The sequence below is a fragment of the Acomys minous genome (genome assembly GCF_964271855.1).
Source record: "Acomys minous genome assembly, chromosome: 2".
Classification (NCBI taxonomy): Eukaryota; Metazoa; Chordata; class Mammalia; order Rodentia; family Muridae; genus Acomys; species Acomys minous.
In genome coordinates, this window is record NC_140484.1 from 10,300,533 (window position 1) to 10,322,126 (window position 21,594).

The 21,594-nt window shown below is 43.2% G+C and overlaps 1 protein-coding gene across 5 annotated transcripts in view; it reads left to right on the forward strand.

The window, feature by feature from the left end:
- Window positions 1-3,513: 3,513 nt before the first annotated feature.
- Window positions 3,514-21,594, forward strand: part of SORCS1 (sortilin related VPS10 domain containing receptor 1) — a 515,429-nt gene continuing 497,348 nt past the window's right edge. For all 5 annotated transcript variants that reach the window (XM_084757893.1, XM_084757894.1, XM_084757897.1 and 2 more), the window contains exon 1: window positions 3,514-4,329. In XM_084757893.1, the coding sequence (XP_084614019.1) occupies window positions 3,772-4,329 (558 nt within the window). In that variant the 5' untranslated portion in view covers window positions 3,514-3,771. The remainder of the gene's footprint in view (window positions 4,330-21,594) is intronic.

Consider the following 21,594-nt stretch of genomic DNA (forward strand, 5'->3'; position numbering starts at 1 on the left):
AAGGTACTATCATCTTTATCCACACAACGTTCCGAGAAAGGCTATTAACAAAGAAAACAAACACTAGGTTAACTAATACTGAGAAGGCACTATTAAGAGACTGAACCAGGAAAGAGGCCATGGGGCTACTCCTGATGAAACATTTTATGGTGATCTAGACAGGAGGGGCATATTTTTCATGTGCAAAATTAAAAAACTGTCTTCATAGGAATCATCAATGTATAATTTCTTCAGGTGTGTGACATTAGTTTTCTAATAACATTTTCACAGTACCATAATAGATGCTGGTAAGATGGCTCAGCACACAGTCAGTCATCCTTGAGGTTGGTACACTACAGACATGAGTTCCATCCTCAAAACTGACGTAATGGAGGAAAGAATCCAGTCCCAAAAGTAGTCCTCTGACTTCCACACTAACCCCACATGTATACACACAAAAATACATAAATGAATGTAAGAACATAATAGCATATACCATATTGATTAACTGATCATCCTGTGAAACAGACTTCCCATGATTCACCTGTGCTGTGGACTTTCCACAAGGGGAAATGAAGGGTTTAGGAAATTCTGTTACTTTCTCCTACTACTTATTGATAAAAGTCATCAGGGAAATAAAATGAACACACACACACACACACACACACACACACACACACACACACACACTATTACCTGGGGCCAATTTTATCTGCAGTGTATAATTTTTTTTCACCAATGGACAATGGAGATTGGGTTTAAACTTTTTATCTGGTCTTAGTGAAGTCAGATGACCCACAATCACTTTAGAGTAATAATTCTTGGGAAATATTTCTTTTGTTTTTATTACTGTTGGGATTTCTTTAAATTCTGAGACAAGGATTTGCTCTGTATCCCAAAAGTAATTATGAAGCCCAGGCTAGCTTCAATCTAGGGCAATCCTCAGCTTTCCCATTGCTAGAATTAAAGAAATGAGCCCTATACCTGACTTTTGTGGGATCATCTTAACTCATGTGTGAAGAAGTGAAAGGTCTATAATCTAGGAAGAAAAATCCCCTCCATTTGTAGCATTTTTTCCAGGAAGATATTTACTTTAAAACTAAAATTTTGGTGTAGCACTATCTAAGGCCAGGACACCCTAACTAGTTAATCTCTGATTCCCTGTTTTTCTTCTTTCCAGTCCTTTATTCTGGATGGGAATCTGAATCTTTACTCTGTATTTTTTCTTTCCTGGAAAAAACCCCTGCTGGTTTATCTAGACTGGAAAGGAGGCGAACAGGGCATGGAAAAAAAGCATTAAGCAAATGGTCCCGCTGTCTTGTTCTAAAGTCTTTTCTGGGGAGGAGGAACAAGACCACCTCCGGTTTTGACACAGTGGACAGGAAGCCTGGTGAGGAGAGAGGACTCCTGGTTCTTGCCTTTCTGTAGAGGCTGCAACCTGCCAGAAGTTTCTGTTTCAGCAGGGTCTGTATTTGTATACTGATGATATTTTCAAAAGACTCTGTGTTTTTTAACAGCAAGAGGACACGGTACCCAATTTTGATGCCTGATATAACTCGTCCTTATGGGCTTACTCTCCTGCTGCTTTGGTCGTAAGATCAATTTAGACCTGATTTCTGTTTGTTCGTTGGTTCATTATTTATTTATTGTTGACACAATATCTCACAGATGTGTCAGCCAAGACACATCTGTAACTTCTATGTGTCCTATCCTAGCCTTGACTTAATGGAGATCATCCTGGTTCAACCTACTAGGTGCCAGGGATCCTGGCTCAGTCTTCTAGGTGCCAGGGATCCAGGCCTCAGCTGTGAGGACCATCATGATGTGACATCACTCTGGAATGGAGTTTTACCGTAAAAGTTGTTCTGCTGGAGCATCATTAAAAAGATGTCATTAACTGAAGATCAATTATTACTGTGTATCACTTCCAAGTGGGGCTCATCACAAAATTAGGATTTTGTGGAGTAAGACAACGGTTCTAAGTGTGAAACTGAACAAAAATCAAATTGCAAACTGGATTTAGCACTATTTTATAACATCTGTTTCTTCAATTCATAAATATTCTTTCAATAATTTCATAATTCTCATATGCTTAAGATACTGTTACCTGATGCATGAGAATTGTATAGAGGCTCAAACGCGGTTCAAACCTTAGATACAACTATCAATTTGAAAAGGCTTGGCTTTTGAGAAACTTTGTAATTTTCTTTTTTAAAAAAAATGTATTTAATTATTATATATACAATGTTGTGTCTGCATGTACAACTGCAAGCCATAGAGGACACCAGATCTCATTATAGATGGTTGTGAGCCATCATGTGGTTGCTGGGAATTGAACTCAGGACCTCTGGAAGAGCAGACAGTGCTCTTAACCTCTGAGCCACCTCTCCAGCCCAACTTTGTAATTTTCAAAGCCCTATACTTACTATAAACCATTATCTGAACTTCTGAACAGTAGCAGGGGATCTTTGGTAGACTGATACTGTAATCACATCATTACAAAATTTTAGGATCAGAAGGGATTTTAAAGGCCATCTAATGCAACCCCTTAATTTAACATGTGGGATGCTCAATCGCCTGAGGTTCCACAGCAAACACCATCATGCACTGAGTTGCTTGGCGTGACCTGAATGCATGTGTTAGCAACCCTGGGCTAGACATTGGTGACACAAGATGCATTCAAAGCTTTTCTTGTATTTGTTGATATACACAGGTCTATAACAAGCTCACAACACATACTCACTAAGTCAATCTACGGTTCCTACCAATCAGTCCTCTGTTGCCAAGCACCGAGAATAAAATAGCGGACAGGTCACTTCCTATATGTTTAGTCTTCCTCTTTTCAACGACTTTGTGGTTTCTTAAGGACTCCAAGATGTGTATAGCTACAAAATACTTAGGGAACCTTAACTTTATAATTGTGTTGTCAAGCGCGACTGCTTTCGATGACTGTGAGAGCTTAAGGGAGCCAGAAAAGGAATTTAGAAGGAATCGCAGAGGGGAAAAATATCTCCCCAACTGTATACACATACATAGACTGAGGAGGACGGGGACACGGACACACACACACACACACACACACACACACACACACACACACACGAGTTAATTACTTATATCTTCTGGAATCTTCTGCTGGCCTTAGCACACAAGCGCTGCTCAGAGAAAGGACTAGATGCCAACTCTCCCACATCACGAAAGAGCAAGAGGCAAGAGAGCAAGAGCTCACACTTCCTTAACTACTAAACTGGAAAAGACTAGAAAAAGAGGGGAAAGGGGGAGAAACAGCCACAGAGAAGGAGAGAAAAGAACGATAATAGGAAACCCTTCACAGCGCCACTCCAGGAGCCTGGGGCTGGTCGCTCCCCCGGGGGAAGCTTGCTCGAGCTGCTTTCGGGGACTCCGCGCACCTTGGGGAGGGTCGGCGGCGGCGCAGTCCTGTGCACAGCGCAGCTGGGCGGCGGGACGCAGCGCCCGGAGCCCCGGCAGCGCCCGCCCTCCCTCCCGCGTCGCCAAGCCAGCGCGCGGCGCCCGCTCCGCCCGTGACTTCAGTTCGGCTCCACCCCCGCGCGGCGGCGGCTCTCAGCTCCGTCCCAACCCGCGCGCTCCGCACTAGCCTAGCCCGGGCGAGCGGCAGCCACCTGCCCGGCGCCGCCTCCGCGCGCCCCGCCGAGGCCCAACTTGGATGGAGTTGGGGTCCTGAGCGCACGCCCTGCCGCCGCCAGCCGGGAGCCTCTCTCCGCTGCCTGCCTTCGGTCCGGGATCCCCTCTCCGCTCCTCTCCGCTCCAGCGATGGGAAAAGTTGGCGCCGGCGGTGGCTCTCCGGCCGGCTTGGGCGCGCTGCTAGCGGGCGCGGGGCTTCTGGTGCTCTTAGCCCCCGGCGTCTGCAGCAGCCACTCCTGCTGCCCTCCGCAGCACCGTAGCTCGACCCCACGCTGGACCTTTACCCCAGGAGGCTTTCCTCACCCGGGAACACTGGGTCGGGCTCCTGCCACGCCCCCGCCCCTCCTCACGAGACCCCTATTCGCAGTGGCCCCCGGAGACCGAGCGCTGTCTCTGGAGCGAGCTGGGGGCAGCAGGGTGTCAGTGGCAACCGCTGCACGCTCTGGCCGAAGGAGACGGAGTGGAGCGGATCCCGAGAAGACTGAACCCGGAGAGGGTGCAAGTCGGAGCCGCCGGGGCATGCTAAGGGATGGAGGGCAGCAGGGGCCTGGGACTGGCGCGCGGGACCCGGACAAAGCCACCCGCTTCCGGGTGGAGGAGCTGAGACTGACCAGCACCACATTTGCTCTGACGGGAGACTCAGCACACAACCAAGCTATGGTCCACTGGTCTGGCCACAACAGCAGCGTGAGTAGAACGGAGCTGTGGGCAAAGGGGTGAGAGAAGGAAAGGGTTTCCATTTGGGGGAAAAGAGATTTCTTTCTTCAGAGATGATGCACAGTGAAGTCTTCTCAGCTAGCCTCCCTCAGGAGTTAATGGTGCCTACGAGGAAATCCGCACCCACCCCCACCCCCACCCCCGCATCACAATCTTCTCCAGATCCTAAGGTTCCAACTGGGACTTAACCGACAGATCTTTTTTGATTTCTTCAGTGGCACTGGAGGGTGGAACTGAAGACAAACTCTGGGGATGCGGATGTGTGTTAAAGTATTTTTTCATGCTAGAGCTGAAAGGGTTAAATTCACAAGTCCATTAAAATTCCCTTAAGGGACTTTTCCTTACCTGAGAGTGGTGAGAGACTTATGGGGTGGACGGAGAAGTCGTGTTTGTGGGCTTTTATTTTTACACGGAGCTCCTTGTTCCTTCTTTCACCCAGGGGAGGCAAACTGCAGTGCGATATAAGGTGCCCTTTGGTATTAGTGTCTATTTGGGGACCAAACGGATGCCAGTTTCAGTGCAGAGGCTCCCCAGCATCTCCTGACAGTATTAGCAAGTGCGTCTTGAGAGCCAGGGCTTTTCTAGCGCATGAAAGGGCAGTTGTTCTCAGGCATGGTCAGCCTGGGGAAGATCACACAGATAGATGCCAGTGACAACAACTCCCTGTTTTCCCACCGGCTGACCTCCTCTAGAGAGGAGCTCAAATAAAGATTTGAGTTTTCCCTTTATGAAGACAGAGGAGAGATTTCAGGCCCTGGGAGAAGATTTGAGGTGCAAGCCACTGGTTCTATCAGGAGCTTCCGATTTTCAGAGGAGCCTGTATGTTTGAAATCTGCGGAAGCCACCCAGTTTAACTCAAATCTAGAAACTTCAGTGCCCTGAAAACGTAAAGAACCAGCTTTGATGGTAATAACCGAAGACGGTTTAAAAGTGTGTAAAGTTCTCTAGGCTGCCGTGAAGCCAATAAGAAAAGTTAAAGGTTTATAAAACGGGGAGGGGGATTGCGATGGCGGGGGTGGGGTGTGGGGGGTTGGGGGTGTCGGGGGTGCAGGGAGAGGCTCTGAGCTACAGCTTCCATCCGATGATAGAGTTGTTGTGTCTGTAATGAACACAGTCGATGCAACCTGGTACCTTTGAAAATGTTTCCAGGAACCTTGCCAACAAGTGCCACTTCATTGAGCTGTGTTCACTGTTGGGTTTTTTTAATGAGAGTTGAGAAGGTTTTGAAATATAGCATGCATCGGCCAGTCTAGCCTCTGCTATACTGAGGCCAGCCCCTGGCTTCTCTCCAATGCAGCCTTCACGACAGGCTGGTATTTGAGCTGGTTCTCAGAAATGGTTTTAATAAAATAAATAAATAAATAAATAAATAAATAAATAAATAAAGCTGTAATTCTTTCTACTCAAATTCTGAGACGCTCTTGTCCTGGCGCATTAATTTAACTGTCAGATCTTCTGTATCATAGCTACTAAACTTGATCCTTTAATTTTAACTTGAATTTTCCTATGCTTACTGATTAACTCAGGCTCCCTTAAGTGGTTAATTCAAAGTTCTGGCTTTAGGAGATCTTGAGTACATCAAATGTGTTAGGTCTTGTTGCATCAAGAAGGAAAAAAAAAAGACAAAACTTTGTACTCAAAATATTTCTGGCTTTTAATGTAATTCAAGCTGTAAAATATCACTTACCCATTAGACCTCTACTTTACTTCATCTCTTAAAAGATCTTGGAAAGAGAGTACATCTTTGGCAAATTTTAACCTCCATGTAAGAAATGGCGCCAAGTACTGCCAGCTTTATATATATATATAAAATTCCTTTTTTTTTTAGATGCACTTGAGTTAAATGGGGCTCACTAGAGTTAGGGCTTATGACAGGAAGATGAATCTAAGATATTGTGGGAGATACTCAAGATGGTGAGTGTTAAAGGTTTGAACACTCAAATTATGGGAAGCACAAGAGAAGAGGTGTTGACCCTCTGAAGTCTCACACTCCAGTTACCCCCTTCCCACTCCTCCCAGGTTCTGTTCTGAATATCTCACATAAATGGTTTTTTTCCTGTCATATTATGACTTATATAGATGATGAGGAACGAGAAAACAGTGTTTATCAAGGTCCATTAAGTAAAGCAGTCTGACTTATCTGGACCAGACCTCTGAGAGATAGATTAAAGTATTTGGTAAGAGAAAAGACGCAGGCAGACACGTTGGACAATGTTGTGCAATGGAAGTGGAGGGACGCCTGAATTCCAGATCAGCTCACCAATGCTTCCCCACCGCATGAGGTCCATACTGTGTGTGTGTGTGGAATTCATCTGATATGCGCGTGTGTGTAGGGGTGGACTTCTAGATTAATTTCCAAGAGTTATAAGTCAAGTTACTCACAAGTAGGTCCTGTGACTGAAATCCTTTGTAACTGTTCTCACCTTCACCATTACTTCACCAGAGTGAGGAATCTATTTGTGTAAACCCAGTAGCAATATTAAGAGATTCTCGTGTTTTCTTTCATGCTCTCGTTTCCACACAACACACCTCTAAGCCTGTTTCGTGTTAGAGAAAATCCTTTGCTCTGAGCCTCTGATTACAACAACACCTGCCCTCAAGGCGCACATGGATGCCACTGCTCATCAAACTGTGAGGGCCTCTGGCTTGGCCTCTCATCTCCTTCCCTTCTTTTCCTGCCCCGTCGGTTGTTGAACTTGTGCACTTTTGCAGAGACATAACTGCTGTGCTTCATCCGTGGGTGTCTGCGCTTCCTCCACACTGCAGTCTTCTGCCTTGATGGGAACCGTTGCTAGAGTTGGTGGAACACCTGGGGGGAAATCTTCTGGCATCCGAGGTGCTGGGTATGAATCATTTGTCATGAGCTTGGTGTCATAAGCAGAACATATTGTCCCTATCCTACTCATCCCAGGCGTGCTGTGCCCTGATCTAAATTTATATAGTAATCCTTAGAGTGTTACAAAATGTATTTGCCTATATATGTGTTCATGGTGCTATCTGTGTTTATACTTTTATCCCAAGGGATTTTAAAGTGCTACGCTCACTAATCTATGAATCCCTTGTAGGTGGTAAGGAGGTGACAAGTGTTAATATCTCCCTTTCATATTTTTATCCTGTAGTTAATTTGAATATTTCAATTCATCACCTTGGCTCTTTCCCTCTAGCAATTGTGTTAAATGATTTGTTAACGGAGCCTTTTACTTAGATTTTTTTTCCATCATGAGAACTTTGATGTTGTATTCACCAGGGAGAATGGTGGCCTGGTCAGCTTTCACATGTCATTTTTGCCTTTAATGGCTTCTAGAGTTGACATTTCTATCTAATCAGTCTGAATAAACTGAGTCCCCACTGGGCATGGCAGGTCTCTTCCACTCACCATTCCACGTCTTCAGTTGGGTAGACTTTCTTACATAAATGAGGTAGCTGAGGATTCAAAAGAGTGAAAACCGCCAAGGGAAAAACCATACATGAGTGTACAGAGCAGGAATGGAGCATCTGTAGTCACCTGCCCTGAAACCCCACCCCCCAGGGTGGCTCGCCTTAGGAGAATTTTGGGAGATAGAACACTCTGGCCTTCGGACTCTGTGTAAGTGGTACTGCCATTTTGAGTTGGTGTGTGATGCTGATAAGATGGCATCTTCTGGTATGAGGGCTTCCTCTCTTTGTGAAAAAGCACGTGCCTTATGCCTATCATCATACAGTACTGCAAGTGGGGAGCTGGCTGTTCTCACACCCACCCACCTCTTCATCTTTTGTGAGAGGTGGAATTTGCACCTGGTGATGCAAGGAGGGTAACTTAAGATTCCTTAGCTCTCAGCTTATCTTGGCATTTAGACCCTTTCTTCTTTCCTCCTTATTTAATGACACATTAGATTTTATAGAAATGGGGTGTCAGTAATTTGGCAAAGTGATTTGATAGTGTCCCCTATTCTCTCTTTTCTAACCTGACTCGTTTCTATTTCTAAGTAAAGCGAGAAGAGATTTTTAGTTTCCTTAGCCATCCCACATGCTTACTTCCCTGCTGATTCCTTTCCACTTTTAATGGACGCTGATGTGATGTGGTGGTGCTTCGAGGCAGCAGTATTAGGAGCAGGTGGATCTGATTCCCCATTGTAACTCTTCCTGCTTCCCAACATGTTGCCTTGAGAAGGTACCTGAGTTCTTCAGGGTGTAGGCTCCTCATATGAAACATAAGAGTGGTATGTCTTCTGTGGGTTTTTTCCCTTGAAAGCTTTAATGTCAAGTATTTTAAGTATTTTGTGTTTGGCAAGTTCTTAATAATGATGCTTCTTTAGGTGAAAAGAAAAGTTTTCTACTGGTGTTTAAGGCGGACAAATTAGCGAGCTGGTTACATGTATATAGTCACGTCAGGCTGTCACTTCATGGACTCGGTTTCATTCTCTACAATGGTTTGAGTAAGTGAGAACATCACCATATTCCTTAAGATGAGCTCCATGCTTTGTTCAACCTGTAGACCTCTGCTGCTCACCACATTCAACTACAGTGTAGTAGGAGGGTCTGGGATTTAGATCTGACACAATGACCCGTATCTCTCACCAGTGAAACAAAAACACTTTTTATTTTGTGTGGATCGATTCCCCCATACCCACGTGCAAATTTGTTTGTGGGGCATCACAGACTTTGAGACCTATAGAGATTTATTTCAATCTGCGCCTACAGATTCACATATGGTCCACTGGATTTGTTTCAGCACATCTTTGTATTAATAAATGTGTGATCCTTGTATTGAATGCAAAAAAAAAAAGTAAAATTAGAAAGCAAAAACCTGTTAGATATTTGACGGGCATTTCCTAGAGTAAACTAACTCTGAGACGTCTGAGACTGGCACCTGTGGGTGGAGCTACAAAGACAGGTGGAAGAAACAATTTACTCATGAGAAGAACACCTGCTTGCATGCCAGGACTGATTGACAGGTGTCAACATTATGATGAGAACTTTATAGAATTTTATTTACTTTTAATTCTACAAATACATACTGAACTCTAAATACTTGTCATTCACTGGCCTGGAGATGTCTGTGAAGTGGGACATGAAAAACAAAAAGGAAAAAAAATCCTTATCCACAGAGAGTTTTCAGTCTTGTACCCAAAGATTCCTTTTAAGAGGATATGCATGACCCATGGGCTCTGAAGCAGAGGAGCACGCAGTAGGATCTTAGAGGTGGGCTGAATAGCTTCTGGAAGGAAAGCCTTCCTGCTTTATTCCAAGTGGCATGCTTCAATGGCATGTTCGGATACCTGGAAAATTCAATTAGAAATCAGGAAGTATAATAAAGGCATTTTGAACTGAACAGATTGCATAAATAATGGTAGAGAGGAAGGAATGTACATGTCCACCCATATGTAGGAAATATACCTAACTTTGATAAAAAAAAAAAAAACAACTGTGTTAAAGGTTAAAATCCTAGCAAAAGCCTTAAAAGTATAGTGGAAGAAAAGAGTTTGCGCATCAGTGTTACCAGGAGTCTGGGTGTGTGCTACAGCTAGTGCGTGAACAGAAACGTCCTGCTCACTGAGAGCCACAGCTGCCTTTGCTTGTATATTAAATCTCAGCTGCGTTATCATGTTTTCACTTTTATGTTGACATAGTTTTCTACATCCACTTTCCCCTCCTCAATATGATCTGCCACTGTTGAGTTTTCAGTCACATACATCCTCAGCTGTGCCACCTGGTGAATAGATTAATCTCCCTCATTCCCCCTGCCAGTTTATGTGAGTCACTAAATGTATGATAAGAAGATCGTCTTGTCTAAGTGTTTATCCATCTCTGCACTGAAGTTCTGCATGGCGAGTGTGAATAATGCAGCTCCTTCTCCTGTTAGCAAAACTGTCCAAGTAGCCCCTCTGCTGTGTCTCAAGTCAGTACCAGAAAAGAGGTGTGCTCAGGGTGAGGTGAGGCTGGGTCCCATGCAAGCTTACTGCTTGTTCTTGGGGCACTCAAACTTTGCTCAGACAGGGTTGTTGGACTAGTCAAATAACTGATGGCAAAAAAGGGGGGATTTTATTGTACAACACCGCTGATACAAAATCAGCCTTTCAAAGATCTCTGTGTATCTAGGGACCTGAATACTTGTAAGTCTTTCTTCTTGCTATTCTACATGTGGCCAAAGATATTTTATCTGTACCTACAGCCCTCCTGAACGTTGCTGAACGTTGCTATAACACTAGGGCAATTACAGCCCATTTTTCTCTTTACATAATGTGTCAGTTCTTCAAGACTGAAGCCTTACCTACTGGAGTTTCATTCTCAGATCCATCTTGTAGGATAAGGGAGCCTAATACCATCCACAATTTTTGAGACAGGGAAACCATGGTCCTGCTGTTACACAGGTCATTTTGTAGGATGAGAAAGCCAGAGACACTTGGCTACGCTCTGACTGATCTTGGTATTGCCCTCCACTGCTTGCCAGGCACTTTGCCAGGCAGGTGTTAGAACGTAGTTACATCGTCGCCTCGGGGGGTGGGGGGGGGGGCAGGCAAAGCCTGTGCACCTGTATCCATTGTGTTGAAGTGAGCCTGTGGCTGTGGTGCTCCAAAACTCTAAGCTCCTCAGCATCATCTGAACTCAGCTGTTCGGCTTATTTGCTTCTGGCGTCAGTGCATGAGGCTCCCTCGAAAGTTGCGCTCTTTGTGTGCTTTACACCTTGAAACAGAGGTCTTAAAAGAGAGATGAAGGGACATCCTGGCAGGGAGCTTCCTGACGGTGGCCTATGTGAATTCTGCGCCCCACTGTGAGTGTACTGCAGAGAAGCCATGACATAGAGCTGAGGTCACTGTGCCTGCGAATGGCAGAGCAAGGAGTGGAACCCTGCTACCGATTCTCTTCTTAACCGTTTTTTTTTATTAATTTATTCTTGTTACATCTCAATGGTTATCCCCTCCCTTGTATCCTCCCATTCTTCCCTCCCTCCCATTTTCCCCTTATTCCCCTCCCCTATGACTGTTCCTGAGGGGGATTACCTCCCCCTGTACATATTCATAGGTTATCAAGTCTCTTCTTGGTAACCTGCTGTCCTTCCTCTGAGTGCCACCAGGTCTCCCCCTCCAGGGGACATGGTCAAAGGTGAGGCACCAGAGTATGTGAGAAAGTAATATCCCACTCTCCTCTCTACTGTGGAGAGTGTTCTGTCCATTGGCTAGATCTGGGTAGGGGCTTAAGGTTTACCGCCTGTATTGTCCTTGGCTGGTGCCTTAGTTTGAGCGGGACCCCTGTGCCCAAATCTGCCTATCATACTGTTCTACTTGTAGGCTTCTAGGACCCTCTGGGTCCTTCTACTTTGCCTTTCTCCCATGATTCTCTCATCTAGAATCCCACTAGAATGTCCTCTCCTCTGTCTCAGTTTCCTGGTAAGTGAAGGCTTTCGTGGGACATGCCCCTTGGGCTAATATGCAGATATAAGTGAGTATATACCATTTGAGTCTTTCACAGTGCGTTCTAATGAAAATAATACTAAAGGGAGCCTCAGTTAAGGGGACACGGAGTGTCGTATTTTGAAGCATCAGATGTCAAGATAAAGGAGTGCGGACAGTTGCCAACTGTGCTTAGCTGATGCTAATTCGAGAGTAAGTGCTCAAGAACTAAACCGAGTCACCAGTTATTGTTTTCTTTTCTTTCTTTCTTTTTTTTCTAATTCTAATTTCCAGGGGAGAATTGAGGTGGGTTTGCTGGATATTAGGGGCAGTGGTCTATATCTAGTGAAGAAAAATTGATGGGTAGCCCCCGGGGCCTCTCTTAATAACATAAATAGCCATTAAGTTAGTGAGCTACTGCTCACTGAGAATGTGTTATAGACCATTATTGGGCTATGCCATGCAATCATGATGCCTTTACAAACTAGATGCTACCATCTCAATTCTAAATCTGTGATGGTCCTAGCCTAAAGAAGTTGCCCAAGGTTGCCCAGCTGAGAAATACCCAAGACCTTTTGCCATTTTTAGATTAAAAATGTTTACTGTTTTTACACTGCCCCTCATATGGATATATTCATACACACACACACACACACACACACACACACACACACACACACACACACAGAGAGAAGTAGAAGAAAGAAGTGAAGAAATAAGGCTTGTAATGAAACTCTAATCCAAGTGACACATTTGGTGGCACCCTCCTCTGAAGGAGAGAGAAAGCTGTTTCCCAAATGTGGGATGGTGAAAGGTCTTGAGAGAACAGGTGAGGTTAATTCATTGGAAGACTAACTGCCTCGTGCAGGAGCTTGATTGTTGCCAGCTGAAAAATCCTGTGAACGGACTCTGGGAGGAGATATATAAATAAACCCAGAACTGGAGGCGGGGCTTTTTGGGGACTTTGGATAGTTTGGCTGTTCATCGCTTCACTTCGAGAAGCTCCTAGAGAGAACTGCTCAAGGGAAGGCTTCGGGGCTCCAGCTCCTGCTGAGGTTTGGGGTTCTGGTTATTCCAGGTTCTGACAGAAGAAATCCTGCTGAATACACCAGGAGAATCATTCCTCGGAACTGATATCCTTACAGTTTTGTTATTGTGTTCCTTAATCCTCTTTTATTATTGTTTTGGTTAGTCAGGTTATAAGTGACATATGCTCGGTTAATAAGTTGTAATAAAATATACTGAATAAAAAAATTAAGCCTACACTCCTCTTTGGCCTTGCTCCAGTTCCAGGCCACTGACCTGGGAAGGTTTGCTAAGGAGTAGCTTGCTTCAGGCACAGCCCTAAGCTCTGCAGAAAGCCATGCTTGCCCTCCTGGGCTCATCCATGCCTCATCGTCTTATTGAGAGGGGATGTGCAGGATGTGCTCTTTGCCTACCCCCTGCTGGCTAATGATGCTACAGTGACAGTGTGGACAGTTATAACTTTTTTTTAAAAGAAGTGCTAATAAGAATCATATTATCAGACAATCAGCTAATCATACTATGCCCTGGAGTAAATCCATTGATGCCTCCAGTCTTCACCCCTTAAAAGGGTAACCTGGACTATGGAGGAACAGAATCCTGTACCATGAGCCCTGCTCTAGTGCTTGTGTGGGCATGGGTGAGTGGGTGGGGTGGAGGTCTTCATGGCAGTGTTTTAGACATGCAAAGCCTGCCTTCCCTCAGCAATTCCACCACAGACTGCATTGCCATCTTTAAAGGGCTTTACAATGCTAGCTATCTTAGAACATGCCTTAGAAACTTCTCTGCAGCCTGCTCACTCTGAGTTACTTTTTGCTGAAATAATGGAGAGATTCTAGCAGGGTGGGCACATGCTCCGTTACAGGTGCCTCCTCCAGCAGCGTTTCCCAACGGACTGTCCTCACGGGACTCCCTGGCATTGAATTCCCAGGTGAGAAGTGACCTGGAGTCTCTGCATTTTGAAAAATCTCTTGGCAATAGCTGCAATCGTTCTGTTTGAACATTGTTCACTTTAGGAACACATGAGTGTTAGAGTCCGTGAAGCTCTTTTCCATCTGTACACTTGTCGTTTTTGTTAACACGCTATGTTTTCTTATGAAGAGCTGAGAAATATAGACTTTGCCAGCTCTTTAATGGAAATTCCCAGTGCCCGAGACACGGTAGAAGGCCTTGTTGATCACATGGGACAGCACAGCCTCCCCAGGTAGTATTTCTGCCATCCAGTATATATACTAGGAAATCATCTCCCCTTCTGGACATAACCTGGGCTGAAATGTCCTGGAAGTGGCAAAATATGCCACACAAGCCTATGTGACTTACAAATATAGTACTTAGATATTGTAACATATAACACTTAGATATTGTGTTAGTAGTACCTTGCTTCATTATCTGGTTTATATGTAAATTTGGCTAAGTGTGTAGTTTCAGGCCTCAGTTTCCTCTTTACAAATGTGGATAATGAAGAAACACTTAAAAACAATTTCAGTAATTTTTTTGTGTGGGGGGGATTAATATAATTGCATTAGTTCCTCCTTTATCAGCAGGTGATGATTTAAGGTGATGATAAATATTAAAATGTGTAAAGCAGCACCCAGTATGCAATATGCAGCCAATAAGGGTTACTGTTGTTGCTATCATTATCATTGTTGCTTTGTTAATATTACTTGTGAATTATGTACTATTAATGGTACATAAGTGTAGCCTATAAGAAGATAATTTATAGCATGTTGCCTATAATATTGCATCTCTGTCTATATTAATCATTTAATTATATTTAAGTTTGTATGCACACATGTTAAGTATGTGTAGGTCAGAGTGCAACGTCAACATGTCCGTTTTCTCCTTCTGCCATTGAAGTCATCAGGTACTGAATGTGGGTTGTTAGGCTTGGCCATAGGCATCTTTACCTGCTGAGAGGATTTGCAAGCCTTGTGTTTCTTAACTCCAGTTCTGTTACGCTCTAATGAAGTCTGAGACACTGCACCATGTAGGTTTTGGGGTTGAGGAGGCACCCCTCTCAACTTCTCTACCTCTTTCCATGCAATACTTGCTTCTTAGGTGGTCCCTGTTTTATTTGCTATTACTTAATGAAAAGCTAGCTTTTCGTATAGAACAGTGGTTCTCCATCTGTGGGTTGTGATCCCTGTGTCATATTTCCTGTATATCAGATACTTACAGGCCGATTCCTAACAGTAGTACATTTTTCAGTTATGAGGTAGTAATGGAATAACTTTATGGTTGGGGTCACCACAACTGAGGGACTATACTAAAGAGTTGCAGAGTTAGGAAGGTACAGAAGAAGCAAGCCGTGACCTTATACAAGTATGTCACAGACCATTAAAGCTGTGAAAAGACTGATTCCACAGGCACATACTTTCAGTTGTGAAATCTTTTACAAAAGACAAGAAAAGACAAAGAAACAGATTATAAACTAGCACAATGTAAGGCCCAGGAAGCCTTATGTTGTTTGCACATATATTGCAAGTTCTGTAAATGTATTTGGACGTCGTAAGGTTTTGAAACCCTTTAAATTACTGTGTATACAACATAATTATGTTTTTATTTAAAAACTAGTGATGACTCAACATTTTTACCTATGGTTATAGTGAACATTCGAATTATAAGTGATTTTTTTGGTCTGTTTTTTGATGTTTCTTAGCAAACATGAATTGAGTTATTTTTAAAAAGTTCCTTTAAAGGGAAAAGTAAAAGCAAACAGGGGCAAATGTGCTTGTGAACTTGGCCTCATTAGAACTGACTTCAGGCACTGGGCTGGACCAATGCACATCAAGTTGCCAGTTTGTGTGCTAATCACTGTTGTTGGGAGACAGCTCAGCACCGAGGGTTTTTTTTTTTAACAAGATCACTCTTTGTCTCTCTCCTGACATCACAGCAGCCTGGGTTACAGGCCCTTTCACTGCCATATCCATTCTGATTCAAAGGAAAAAGAATCTTGACCATGCTTCTTAGAGATTTTGGTGATACCCAATTTCCCAATAAGACACCACATATTTTATTTAGTTGACATCTTAGTGTCTGTCTGGATCTTGGTCTCTATCTTTACAGCATAGATAAGCACATACATACATTCATGATGGATGTGTGCAACCTTATTTGTGAGTGTGTGTGTGTGTGTGTGTGTGTGAGAGAGAGAGGGAGGGGGGGGGGAGAGATTCACAACAACATGCATACCCATAAACAGTATTAAATTCTCTACTATTAAAAGTGAAATGGGTAGACTTGCATGTCAATGGAATTGATGTTTAGAGATGGTTGGTCTGAACTCCATATGGTGGTCCCTGGATCAAAGAGAGAAGAAAAGAAACAGAAGGAAAGAGAAGGCATAATGAAAACAGAAGTATGTAGAATGAGGGAACACATACACGCACACGCGTGTGTACACACACACACATACACACACACACAGAGGGAGAGAGAGAGAGAGAGGAGAGAGAGAGAGATCACCAACATATTTGTTTTCCTGTTTTCTGTTTCATTGTAAAGTAACTTAAAACTAACTCAAGTGATGCGTATTTTTTGGGAATCAGGCAAAAATCACATATAGTCATGGTATTTATCATAGCCATAGGCAACCATTGTTACTTATAAATAAAAATATTTTAGGGAAGCCGGGTGTGGTGGCGCACACCTTTAATCCCAGCACTCGGGAGGAAGAGGTGGGTGGATCACTGTGAGTTCGAGGCCAGCCTGGTCTACAAAGTGAGTCCAGGACAGCCAAGGCTAGCACAGAGAGACCCTGTCTCGAAAAACCAAACCTAAAGAAAAAAAAATTTAGGGAAGAAAGAGAGAGAAGGGCGGGGGGGGGGGGGAGGGGAACAGGTAAAATGGAGGTAGATATAGACTGATCAAATAGGCAGATCGGAAAAGAGAAGGAAAAAGACAATTTGATGAAAAAGGCCATAGATTAGGAAAGGCGCTTTGGGAGATGGGGCTGTGGTAGGATCGTGTGGCAGAGCCTCTCTGTCTCTTGTTTGACCGTGTTTAGCACCCAGCTATGTGAAGTGACTACCTAGGGATGGTAGCCCTGCACGGGCTGAGGCTTTGAGAGCAACATGCGTGCTTAGCTCTCTGAGGTGGAAGTGGTACGTGTAGCATTTATGCGCTGTTAAGAATTTCTCATGAGTGATTTGTTTGGAGAAGTGGCACGGACTGGTTGGTAGAGAGACAACATTTTAACCTTTTCTGTTCTAACAGTCTGTCTTGCTTTGGATTGTTAACATGGGTATGCATTTCATAATACTGAAAATGGTAAGGCATCTTTTAAGTGGCTGTTATGTCCGTGCTGAGGGCTAGGAGTACAAATACCTCATCTTTTGCGTGGAGGGTGCACATCCTGGTAGAAACAGATAGACAAGTAAAAGGATGAATTACAATTTAGTGCGACAAGTGCGTACTGCCTTAATAGAGTTTTATACAAAGTGCTCTCGGAGCAAAGAGGTGATGGGGCCACTGATTCTGCCTGAGAGTGCCAGGCTGTGTTCTGAAGGGAAGTGAGATTTATCTAAGGACGTTGGTCAAAGTTGGGAAAACTATAGACAGAATATAGCTTGGTGGGGCAAAGAGACATTGGAGCTCACTCTTAGTCTCCTGTATTTGGATCTGGAGTTCACCTTAGCTTGTTGGTAGTCAACCAGCTGCCAGTGGTTTGACACCTCATTCTTTAGTTCTTATCATTTTAACATCAAAAATACTTGGGACAAAGCTTAGTAGGGCTTAAAAATAACAGATTAGGTACCCTGTTTGGTAGTTCCTACATTAGATTATTGACCACAAACCAGACAAAAACTGATTTTCCAAAAGAAATAAACTCAAGAAAATTTGCCCTGGCTTTTTATGTACACATACATGCATTCATGACACACACACACACACACACACACACACACACACACACACACACACATCTTCAGAATACAAGTTAATTAGCTGAGAGGTGATGGTAATTCTTGCTGGTTATTCTGTGTTTCCTATTTTACATAGTTTAAGGTCTGTGCCATCTTAAGTGCGTACCCAATCAATGTGCGGGGTGAGATGCATTAGGGCGAGTGGCTTCACTTTCTTACCATCAACACCTCCAAGTAGAGTGTGCTTTTAAGACAGTGAGCTACACTAGGGAATTCTGCACAAGTGCCATCCATTCTTAATTGGTTATTCCTTTCAAGTTGGAGATCGTGTATATCAATTAAATCCACTGAAAAGTCCCAGAAAACAAACTTTGATTTTTTTTTCTTGTTTACTTTCTATATACTGGGGAAAAAAAATACACCAACAGGAGGGAACTGGCGAGGACAGTCCAGCTGCTGGCAGAAAGGGATGCCTGGAGGGTGAGAGTGGGCTCACAGGCTGCAAGAAGCTAACGCCCACATATCTTTTCACATAACTCTCAGACTAGGTGCTACTTGTAAGGATGTTGCAGAGTTCATGTCTGGATCCGGGGTGACTTGGGAAGTTTTGCCTAATATACTTTGTGCTTATATATTAAAAGATTGAATGCTATGGTTTCATGAGATTTTAAAACAGAAATGACCTGGGCAAGAGTTCTCCATGTGAGATATGCCCTAAATTAGGAGTGAGTTCTGTTTTTCACACTTAAGCTCTGACTTCATTTCATACATAAGACTCTTTTATATTTTATTTAAATTATATTGAAATCTTAGGGGGGAAGAGAGAAAATTATACTTGACTTAAGAACTCACTAGGTTTACAAGCACCTTAGTGTCTTTATTCAGCTTAATTTGGGTCTGCAAAGAATATGTAGGGAGGCCCTTGTGATGGCTCAGCGGATAAAGAATCTTGCTGCCAAGCCTGATGACTTAAGTTCGATTCCCAAGACTGCATGCTGGAAAGAGAGCACCAACTGTTCCAGGTTTTAGTCTGACACATGGGCACAAGCACACAGGCATGCAAACACATAAACACAAGTGCACACATTTGCATGCTGAATATTTCCTAAATAATATGTAGGAAAAAAAATTGTCTCTTGCTTGAGGAATTTTCAGAAGAGTAGGACAAACTTGCTGTTCTATCATGTGTTTTTATATACCATACAAGGTTTTACGTTTTTACATTTTTAAGTGGCTGGAGACATTAAAAGGAGAATGTTTTGAGAGCTTTGACTGTTACTCGATACACTGAAATGCAGGCCATTCAGTCACTTGATGTCTGTGCAGGGCTGAACAACAGCCATATAGTTGTGACTATAAGTGCAAATTCATCAGTCCAAAAATATTTATTCTCTGATGCAAGACAGAGGAAAGTTTCCTAGCCGCTCACTCGCGGGCTTGGGGACAACAGAAATGGCAAAGCACAGCTTAGAGCTTCCTGTCAGCTGTGGGCCACGTTTTGAGGGAGGTCCTTTGCTTTTCTTTCCTAAAGGGCTTGTGTGCTCCCATCTATTGCAAATTCCCGTTCACAAATTCATCATCCATTCTCTGTCCAGTCTGTCTGCTCAGTTTCTTCCCCTGTCTGCATACTTTGCCTACATGCTAAGTCCTTGCCATTTGCAAGTCATCTCTTGGCTGACAACTTCTTCAATACTCCAGAAAGAAGAAATACATAACTGTTATGAAGTGAAAGTCTGATATTATTTGCTGGGTCACTCTGTGCCTCCATCTAAGCAAGGCACAGCTCTGGTTTGTGAGAGGTCCTGGAGGTTAAGGCTCTACTTCCTTCATTTTTATACACTTCTATGTTGCATATATGAGGTTCCTAATAAGTGTGTATTTCTATATGACATAGGGTTGATTTACTTAGCCTTTATTGTATAGAATACAAACCATCAGCATTGATATGCTGTCTTGATTCAAGAAGTGTAACATATCATGTTTCTCTCATTGAAATGGGGGCGGGGTCACAGGACTGAACAAAAAGGAATAGGGAAAAGGAGAATGACAGGGAGTGAGAGAAGCCAAGATCTGAACCAGATCAAATTGCATCAGACGCCACAGCTTTCCTGTACCAAAAAGGGGTAGGATGCATTTCGGCTGCCAGAACAAGCTGGTGACTGGTGGGGGCCTAGCATTGCCTCAGGCCTAAGGGAGAAAATAACTGCGTGTCCCTCACTTAAGGAGCTACATTGACACCCAGGCCCCCTGCCCGCCCCCTCCGTGCTACAAAGTCTCAAGCAGGACAGAATATTTGAGAAAGGATGAGGACATGTTGCATTGTGTGAGCAAGGAAAGTGCATTTGAGATAATGGAGTGACAATGAGAGAACAGCATGGGTTAAACCTGCGTTTTCTTTCTGGCTTATGTACCAGGGATAAACCAAGTTCCTGTGGGTTTTCTAAGTGACCCTGGGCATCATAGAATTTCAAGTAAAGGTGGGGAAAGACTTCATTCTTTGAGAACTCAGCAGCTATAGATAACAACAAATATGTACTGGCTTTTGCATACCATCAACAACAAGAAATTTTAGGTAATGCTATACTCCATATATGACCACTATGAATTGTACTGTTGTTAGCATAACAGGAAGTAGGCAAGGTCATTATTCTCTGTAAAACAAACAAACAAACAAACCACCTTTTAGTACTTGACCTACAGCTAGAAATTAAGTAGCTCACCCAAAGTCACATGGATAGGAAGGGTTAGAATTTAGAGTTTGGAGCTGGGATCAAAAACTGAAGACAGGGCTCTGCAAGCTTATTTATTTTAAATCACTGTATTCTACCATGTTTCAGTGTCATGGCATTATCTTCAAATGGCCTCAAGGTTTTTCTGCATTAACAATTATTAATTGGCTGCTTAACGTATACCAGGCATAAGCAGGAACTGAGACTTTATTAAGGAACAAAGCCAATAGTAGCCCACATCCCCAACTCCCTCTGCCCTCAGAGCACTGTAGCTCCTCCACTATCTGAGGGCTTTCAGAGATTGTGATATAAGCCTAGATTTCATTTGGGATGAAAGGCCCCAGAAACCAAAAGATTATTTGTTCTTTAGAAGGCACTTGAACATTTTATTTTTTTCTTTTTCACTTTTTTAATTAATTTATTCAGATTGCAACCCAATTGTTATCCCCTCACTTGTACCTTCTCTTTCCCCACTCCCTTCCTCTTTCACCCTATTCCCCTCCTGTAGACCTCTGACAGAAAGGAACCTCCTCTCCTACCATGTGACCACAGTCTATGAGGTCTCATCTAGATGGCCTGCTTCAAATTGGGGATACCAGAGTTCATGTCAGAGGCAGTTCCCCCTTTCCCCACATTTTTTGATTTGTTTTTTAATAGTATGATGAATACCTGTAGCATGCTTCAAAAGGGGGTGGGCACCAGAGTTCATGTCAGAGGCAGTCCTCGCTCTCCCCACATTTTTTGTTTTTGTGTTTTATAATATGATGAGTACTTGCAGGGAATGGGACAGTGCCAGATATCATGGTTAACATAGAATAAAGTGAATTCATAGAAACAAACCTACATTTAAAGAAATAAGTTGCTTTAGTTTCTGATTATAATGGCTATTAGTGATTTAGAGTTTCTGGGTGTGCAGATGCATGGAATATTCACACATACATACATACATACATACATACATACATACATACATGTGTGTGTGTCTGTGTGTGTGTGTGTCTGTGTGTGTGTGTGTGTGTATTTCTGCTTTGCCTATGTGTTGGTGTTGTGGGCTATACACATACCTATAATTGTACCATTGCATTGTTTCTATTTTGTGTTTGTATCTGAGGGAATTTTTACTTTCAAATGGAAATGAAAATGCTTCAGCACTGAATGACCAAGCAAACATTTTGGATGTTCACAAAAACAATGATAAAGTTATTTAGTGTCTAGCAGTAGTATAAGCACCAAATTAAAAACAACAAA